This window comes from Danio aesculapii, chromosome 14 (genome assembly GCF_903798145.1).
Source record: "Danio aesculapii chromosome 14, fDanAes4.1, whole genome shotgun sequence".
Lineage (NCBI taxonomy): Eukaryota > Metazoa > Chordata > Actinopteri > Cypriniformes > Danionidae > Danio > Danio aesculapii.
The window spans coordinates 14046877-14056157 of record NC_079448.1 but is presented as its reverse complement, the minus strand read 5'-3'; the positions used below and the strand labels follow the sequence as shown (position 1 = coordinate 14056157).

The following is a 9281-nucleotide window of genomic DNA, read 5'->3' as shown; positions in this document are numbered from 1 at the left end:
AATGAACTTATTACTGTAAAAACATAAACAATCCCATTTATAACACAATAGAGTTCAATGCTGAATACACTAGTTGAGCTGCTCCTGCCTTGACTTGTGTATTGATCTCTATCTGTCAAGTGACAGTCTTTACATTTTGAAAGTCTGATTCATTTACAACATTTAATTTCATTTTTTGTAGCTCAGCAATAAAACAAAGAAACAAGAGGTTGTTAAATTCAAAATTACGATCTCTGTCAAAGGCATTTGCTCCAACTCTATCCATCTTTCTCCCTCTCTTTTCAGATGGGACGGTGGGTTAAATCAAAGGTTACCATAGGCCAACTTCAGCCCATAGGCCCTACTTTGGACATCTCTGATTTAGACTATTCAAAGATTAAATTCACGACAAAATATTGCATATAAAAACATGTTTATTTGTCAGCAAGTATCACAAATATATGAAAAAATATAGCATAAGAAATATATTAATTTAGTCAATAAATAGTCACATATCAAAAAAAGGCCTGTAAGAGTCATTCCTGTTAGTAGTGCTTATGGGAAGAGGACTCTTACCGGACTGACAACAGTACAGACACATGAGGTATTCACTGTTTGTTTACCGACAACCAACTTTTTGAAAAGGCATGACAGGCTTGTACAAAATAAAACACTTCAACATCCGCTGTCTTACGGCAGAGCCTGGAAAGACTACATTCAATGTTCTAAGTTGGAAAACAAAAAAAATCGTAGCAGTACTTTTTGATAGCACCTTCAAGTCTAGTGACTTCCCTCCTCCTCAGACTCGCATAATAAAAAACAACAACATAAGGACAACAATCCCTGAGTAACCTATAAGACATGGGGCTACTTTGATGCCAACAAATGACCACAAAACTGATTATCAAGATCAAAATAATAATAAAATGGAGGACAGTTTCTACTTTAAAGAGATTGTTCACGTAAAAATGAAATTCTCACCTGTTTTTTTGTCTTTTGAACACAAAATGGATATATTTTGAAGAAAATTTTGAAAACATGTAAACATTGACTTCCATAGTAGAAAAAAAATACAATGGAGGTCAATGGGTACAGATTTTCAACATTTCTCAAAATATCTTTTGTGTTCAAAAAAAAGGTTAAGTCAAATATGGATCACAGTGTAAAAATGCTAAAACAGAGTTCTAGGCTACATTAGCCATCGTCAAATTGAGCAATCGTGGAAAACAGTTAGCAACAGGTACACTCAGGAAGATTCCCAAGCCTTTTAATACTGGCAAGATCACCTCAGGGATCATACAATCTTCATATAAATAAAAGTCTCCCCATTTGACAGGCGAGATAAGGAGTCTGACCACTTTAAGGAGTGCGTCTCAGCAGGAGGGTGAGGTAGTGATGGGACTCTGCAGGAAGGAAAGAGGACTGGCTGCTGTGTGGACGGGGAAGTTGAACACAGTGTTGTTCTTGCCAATGGCGGGGCTTCCTGCTTCTGAGGAACACGTAGAGGAGGCCAGAACTTGGGACTCGAATTGTAAAAGCTGGCCCATGAAGCTGAAGTTGGGCGAGATGATGCTGCGACGCTGTTTGACGAACTCGAAGGCCTCCTCCAGTTTGACACGGTTGGTGCGCATCAGATAAGCCAAACAGATGGTGGCGGAGCGCGAGATTCCCGCTTGGCAGTGAACAAAGACACGTCCACCTTTATTCCGTACAGAATCTGGGAGAAAGAGAAAGGAGAGTGTTGGTTAAAAACTATTCAAATTATTCCTCTCACAACTATGTTTGTTTGTTTGCGTTTAAAGCCATGATAGCCTCTATGGCTGTTTTGTACGCATACTGTAAAATAAGAATAGATCAAATTTTTACTATTTATTTTTTGATCAAAACTCTGAAACTGTATCTGGATTACCAGTGTTAAAACTCACTTCAAAAGAAGAAAATTAATAAAATAAACTCAGGAACCCAAGGTCTTTTAATGATGGTTTGGCTAACCAAACATTCAACTGTAAATTAAACTCCACAGGAATGCAAATGAGGGAAACGGTCCCATTAAAGAAACTGGAAATGATGAAGCAGGCAGGGGTTTGATTAAGAAGGGACCTCCCCCCTTTTCCCTCTCCCTACCATCAGGCCTAAACACACAAGGGGGGGGATGTGTGGCCCCCCTGTGAAGTGCACTGATCTGATAGGAGGGCAACAGAGAACCAGAGACACTACCTTTTGTTTGGGCAAAACAAAGGACGCAAAGCATTCAGATGGAGCCAGTTGCCCCATGAAAAGATCAGGTCACGTCCTGGTGTTATTTGAATAGGGGGGCACTTTTAAAAACAGGATGAGAGGATGATGTAAGCTTTAGTGGCTGTCAAGCCTGGGAGGTACAGCTGGCCGATTTGGAGGGAACTTTTGAAAAATGCAATTCAGACTTGGGTTGAATGGGGGTTGGGCTGTGAGACTGCCTGCCAAACCACGTCATAAGGGTGACATCTGTTCCCAATTTCCTAACGGCATGGAATAATAGCGGCGAAAAATGATACTCACCGATAAATTCAATGGCCTCGTTGAACCAGGAACTGATGTTAGCTTTGTGGTTGTCTTCAACTGGAATACTTTTGTACTGGTAGTGGTCTTCAAAGTGGTTGGGGCAGTTGGAAGAGACGTTAATAAGAGCGGTGATCCCCAACATGTCCAGCATGTCTTTTCTGGAAGCGTGATAAGCACTGCCTAAATATAGGAAGGGCAGAATTTCTACAGGGCCACCCTGAAAAACAAAACAACGATGAACATTAGTGGGATAGTTCACTCACAAGCAGGCTTCTTTACAACAATAGTGTATTAAAATGCTCTGTTTACCTGATCATACAGAGGGGTTGTACATGTGTTACAGGAGGAATCAGCAGTGTTTGAATGGCAGTTGGAGCTCAGAGGTAAACTCAAGCCTTGAGGAGGAATTGGCTTTGTACACTTTTCAGGAAATTCGGCGGAAAATGTGTCAAATCCACCTAAAAATCGACAAAACAGAGGTCAGTGTTTTAAAATGGAGCAGAATTTGTCAAGTTGAGAACAGCTGAAGAAAATATTTGGTCGCGCATTTAACCTTCACCTGGTGTGTAATAAAACTACTATAAACAAAAGTTAAAAAGTAGATTTTTTCGTACCTTTAAGAAGGTATACACTTGCTCCACATCGATTGCGGCACAACGCGTTCACAGCGAGCATTAAAGTCCCGTCTTTCTTCACTTCTCCCATTTCTAGACTGTGGTCATCCAGGAAAACGACACTCTGGTATTCCCCGGACAGAAGCCTGTTCCTTGTGTCCTCGTTGGGCACAATGTGCTCAAGCCCCAGACCCCCTCTGGCCCTCCGGCGCACGATAGTACTGAAGCGCACATTACTGGAGCCCGAAATGTGAGACACGCTGAAAGAAAAGAAGGAGCGACAGTCCAAAACCAGGCAGTCCGGGTCGTCTCCCTCCAACAGATGCCGAAGTGAGGCCGAATCGATAGTGGGCACTTCCATGATGACCATAGTACAGAAGGATAGCTCTAAATACATACAGCTAGATAAATGAAACAAACCCAGCGCGCTTGAAAAGTTTCTCCAAGTCAAGTGATCGAGAATTTGATGTAGTAATAGTCCGTGAAGCGACGCTGAAATGTCAGTTATTTTGTTTCCAACTTTAAACTTGTTAGTCCTTTTCTTGTTCTGAAGCGAGAGGCTCTACGAGGTTTATATACTGACCTCGCTTCCTTCTATTGAGAAACATGACGTCAAACGCCCCGCCTCTTCGGCCGCGTGAAATCGCACGTACGTCAGCGTGCTTGAGCCTGGCAAACCAAACCCACATTATCTGATCCTGTCAAAGCCAGTCGATCTCTAACAAACCTAGTTAATTGTAAACTGCTCTATTTTCCGAGTAGTATCACAGCTATGAGTGTTAACAACGATGGAGGCGATTCTTCTTGTTGTTGGAGTTTGGTTTTGAGGTCTGAGTAACCTAAAAGAGTTTTACTCAGAAGTTGATCTTCGACCTCAGACCTATGCCTCAGACCCATTATCAACCAGGTCAATGAGATATCAGGATTGGCCAGTAATGTTGCTGTCTTGGCAGATTAACACATGCAGTACTTCCCTCATATCACTTCCAACAGGGTATAATGTGTGATCATTTGATTGTCAATGGTTTTGTTCATTTAATCCAAATGGCTTTGTCCCTGAAATTGATTGTAATTTCAAAAAGGTATTAAAACAAATGTTTTTATATTAAAATGTAAGTATATATTAAAGTATATTATGTTAAGTATATTAAAATCTAGTTTTACTTCTTTTTTTTAAGTAATTAAAATTAGTAAAAAATGATAATGTGTTACTTTTGCTTGGCTTTTTAAAATCGTTTTTGATACATATAATGTAAAACTAAAAATGTGATGAGAATAACTGAAGGAAATGTAAAGTCCTGACTGTACAGTTGAGGGCGCAGCTCAAACAAAACATTCAGCTGTGTTGCATGTCTGGGTTGCATGAGGAATATGTGAAAGGAACACTTTTCAGAATTGCTTTTCCAGACTTTGCATTTCTCATGTTTTAATTCACTTTGAGGGACACCAAATATGTGTTTGTGCAAGTGAGATGAGTAAATACATGTTAACATTTGAGCTAGACCTACAATAAGTATCATGTTTAGACACTGAACACTACACCTAAATGCTGCACTCACGGGCAGGGGTGTATTGGACATTTTAAAAGTGGGAGGGACAGCTGTATGAAATCCAAAAGTTTACATTCTTAATTACCTGTATCTAAATGGTCTGTCTCTAAAAGTGAGGGGGACATATCCCACCGTCCCCCCAGGTTGCTACGCCCCTGCTCACGGGGACAGGAGAGACATCTGTCAATAAAACAGTATATTTTCTTGATAATGAAAAAGTAATGTGTTACTTTTGAATAGGCAATGTGATTATGTAACCCCAACACTACATAGATTAAAAAAAGATAATGTTAGTGCTGTTTTTTTGCATCGAAATAATATGCACACATTTAAAACAAGTATAATCTTAATTGTCTTGATTTAGCAAACTTAACAAATAAGAAACTTTATTATATTGTCTGCGATCACATACTGAGATCTCAGGTTTTCTCTTAAAAATAAAGGGTGTAAAAGCATGTTTGATTGCATTTAGTATTTCTAGAACCCCTTTTTCTTATAAACACTCTTTTCATCATTTATTGAACCATTTTCAGCTATAAAGAAGTTATAGGAACCATCGATGCCAAATACAGGCCTTTGTTTTTCAGAGTGCGGTTATTCAAACATCAAGCACCATCATGTTTATAGTTTTCCCCTTGGTATTATTGTTTTTAAAACTTTCCTCTTCACATAAATAACTAGCTAATTATTGAACCTGTCATTGTGCTCATAAAAGTTTATACTTTGTTTTTATTGTACAGGAGTACATAGTGTGCAACGCCGCCAGAGCAAAGGGAAACCATAAAAGTTAATCACTGTATAGAAACTTGAGGTCTGGTAAATTTCCATCAGCTTCCAACACAAACAGGCACAGGTGTAAGAGCTTGTGCTGGAGGAGATCTTTCTTTTTCAAACACAATTAACATATGGTGACCAACTTGTTTGTCAGAGCTGAGAGATTTCCATTGTCATTTATTCCTATTTACATGAATTGTCAATTGATTGAGCTTTTACTGTATGGTACTGTTTTGCTACAATACCACATTTCTAAAAACAAGAGGGATTTCTGTGGAATTATATTATTTGTGTGATGTGATTCAGTAAAATAAGTTTGGACTTTTTCATCAAACAGATGCTAAAATTAAATACTTGTACATCATTCAATTTAAATAGTTTTTTTTAAATGTGTATTGATCACAGTTCTACCCTTGAAAGTCATTGTTACAAACATAAAGACAAGGTGATGTCTTTCATCAAAAGTAAGTGTTGCTGCAATTGATTTTCAGAATCCCTCAGAGGTCTGGTTTCAGGTGCAGTTCTTAAAGTTCCACCTCCAAATTACATACTATGAATTCAAGTTGAATTAACACTGGCTACACAGTATTTTGTATTTTCTATCAAAGATTTAGCTGATTTTATGTCTGAAAAGGCTTACAGATATATATATTATATATATATATATTATTTTAAAAAATGCTAAAAAAAATTTCATGTCAGCAGTGATTTTAAAATCACAATATATATATATATATATATATATATTTTTTTTTTTTTTTTTTGTGATTTTAAAATCACTGCTGACATAAAAAAAATGTTTAGCATTTTTAAAAATAAAAGTTTTTGAAAATCTCTTTTGAAAATATGTATTTATTTAATCCTTCAGGAGCTTTAACAGTGTGGTATAAAGGATAAATAGAAATAAATATGACTTAACTTGACTTTATTAGAGTTGATCTGCATGCCCAAGTACCAATTTACTGTTCTTTATTATGATCAAATGGAATCAATATTAAAATTGTTGCAATAATGTAGCAATTTACTTATATACTCCACATCCAGGCTTGCAAAACTCCTCTCTGCTTCTAAATGCAGTAGAATGATCACTTCTTTCACTAATGATTGCATTGTAAAGAGATTTCTGATCTGTCAAAATTCTTCAGATAACTAAGAAGAACTGGATGACAGAAACTACACTGGCAGATGCACTTTACACACAGTTGCTCCTTTGTTCTTAAAGAAGATTAAAGAGAAAAGTCTGGCACTGTGGTACAACAAGCTCATTCGCACCTTAAAGAATGAAACAAAACTTTTGGTGTTTCATCTAGCATGGATTGTTGTGTCTTCAGAAAGTCCCTTTCAGTCCTGACAGAATCACAGTCCTGTATTTATTTGATAGTGTCTAAATTAATCAGAAATAAAGCATCAGCGCACACACAGCATTAATGACTTTATAGACGTACAAGATTGGTTAAAAGAGACAAACTTATAACCATCATACATACCATCTGCTATAGCTTTATGCCAAATAGCTCTTATCATCTAATTGTATTTTTATATTATTATTGAATTTTAGTGATACAATTTTTGACTCCTCTTGGATACGCTTGTTAGGATTGCACACTTTTCTGAATGTCATCAACTTGTAGCTAGTTTACGCATGTTTTTTTTTATACTCCTGGATGGTTTGTGATCATTATAGCTGTATATATTTCATCATTATAACTTTGTTGATTTTATTTGATAATGTTTTATTCCAGTGATGACAGACATGACAATTACAAGCAAACTGGCATATGTAGGTCATGACGTCAGTACTGCGTTTCTAAAGCATGAGTCAGGACCTGTGGAGCACTGCTCGCAAAATCATTTCTGAGGTTGTCGTACAGAAAAGCAGTAACTAAGTAACAATAAAAACACTGATGAGTCTGCAGAGAAATGCAAGCCACAAGATGAAAACGTTATACCACTGAAAACAAAACAAAACATTTCAATATGTCTTTGCATAAAGGTGACACAAATGAAACATGACATTGTTCATATATTTTAAATTAGAAAATATTCTCAGATATATCCAAATAAACAATTAGTAGTTAAACCTAAACGTACAATTCCTTTTCAAATTAAATTGAATTTAGATTTCAAAACAATTATTTATACTTTATACATGAACGATTGGACTGTTGTCTGGCAATCCAAACAAATAAACATGAAAGAAAGAAGTGCTTCTACTTCAGTTAATAAAACATCTAAATAAAAAAACATGTTAAAGCTATATTTCTGTAATTACTGACACTTACATGTTCTGTCGGTTAAAAAAGGAAGTGAAAGAGAGTGATGAATGAGGCATTTCCTTGGTGTAGCAAATAGAATATACCAATGTCATCAATGTCATTTACGGACAGAGGTGCCTTTGGGCAACAGCTGTTGAGGTCTGGGAAAATACTCCATGACATTTGATCTCTTTTCCATAACTCATTTATAGTAAATTTTGCAGATTGTGAACTAATGTCTCACTGCTAAAATTTCTTGAATGCACTCAGAAATGACACAGTGAAACACTGCATGATGCATCATAGCATTCTGAAATGGCAACTATTGGGTAAATAAGTGCAATGTAAACTAATTAAAATATAAAAATGGGAAAATATTATTGTGTGTTTTGTTTATATTTAAGTGACAACATTTGAGTTTTAATAAATACATTTAAGAATTGTATTTTTGTAATTACATTTTTTAATTTTAGTAAATAAAACAAAAAATATGTTTCACTAAAACACATTAATATAAATTGTAAATTCAGAGATTTTTAATTAATAATTTAATTAAGTTAATAATTAAATATGTATGTCCTTATTTTTAATAAATTAGAATAAAATTCTATTCTATCTATCTATCTATCTATCTATCTATCTATCTATCTATCTATCTATCTATCTATCTATCTATCTATCTATCTATCTATCTATCTATCTATCTATCTATCTATCTATCTATCTATCTATCTATCTAAACTTTCAGCTATTCAGTAATTTTTTATATACTACAATATAGCATGACATACATTTTTTATGAAAGAAATATAAAATACTTCTTCCAAAAATCAATTAAAAAGAGAACACATAGAAAGTCAGTGTGTATGACAAACCTGCACAAGAATTATAGAAATGTAAAACTTGATATAGATCTCAAACAGTTTTATTTCCAGAAACTGAAATGAGACTCTTTCATGTGTAATTTTTGCATAAGCTTTTCCCTATATAGTCGAAACTGACTGTTTTCATTTGTAATACTTTACTGTAAGTTCTTCTATTTGAGTCACTTATGTTGATTCATTTGTTTCTCGAATCAGTCCTATTTTATGACTCAAAATATGTTTAACAGATATCGGTTTGTAAAAACGTTTTTATTTGTTAAAGGTTTTTAAATAGAATTGTAAATAAAGAAAGATTTTAGGCTAACACTTATGGTAAAATCGAGACAATCTAAGTTAGGTTAGTTTTTAGTTATCCGTTTCGTTTATAGCTTGATAAGTTTTAGAATTATATACACATAATTCCAGAAAATTCCCAAAAGTTCCCATTATGAAACGGTTTGATTCTCAAATTTCACTAACAGAGCCACAGGGAGAACCCATCAGTGGCAGATCTTGCTTTTGTTGTTGGGTGTTAGAAACAGCTTTAGACTGCTGGACCACATACACGGAAGCGAAAGTATTCAAATAAACTTCGGTCTTGAATCACCATGGACTACGAGTTGAACTATTTACACATCACTTCTTTTTTCTTAAGCGGAAACAGAATCACGTAGCTCGCGAAACTCCGACCAATAGGATTGTGCA

At 35.5% G+C, this 9281-nt stretch overlaps 1 protein-coding gene across 1 annotated transcript; it reads right to left on the bottom strand.

Annotated features, from left to right (window-relative positions):
• Positions 1-395: 395 nt before the first annotated feature.
• Positions 396-3702, bottom strand: dusp1 (dual specificity phosphatase 1). Its single transcript, XM_056472313.1, has 4 exons — positions 3135-3702; positions 2830-2978; positions 2518-2737; positions 396-1696 (listed from the first exon to the last, which is right to left on the bottom strand). Exons 1-4 carry the CDS (start codon positions 3529-3531, stop codon positions 1353-1355), a joined length of 1110 nt encoding a protein of 369 aa, XP_056328288.1. The 5' UTR covers positions 3532-3702; the 3' UTR covers positions 396-1352.
• Positions 3703-9281: the final 5579 nt, after the last annotated feature.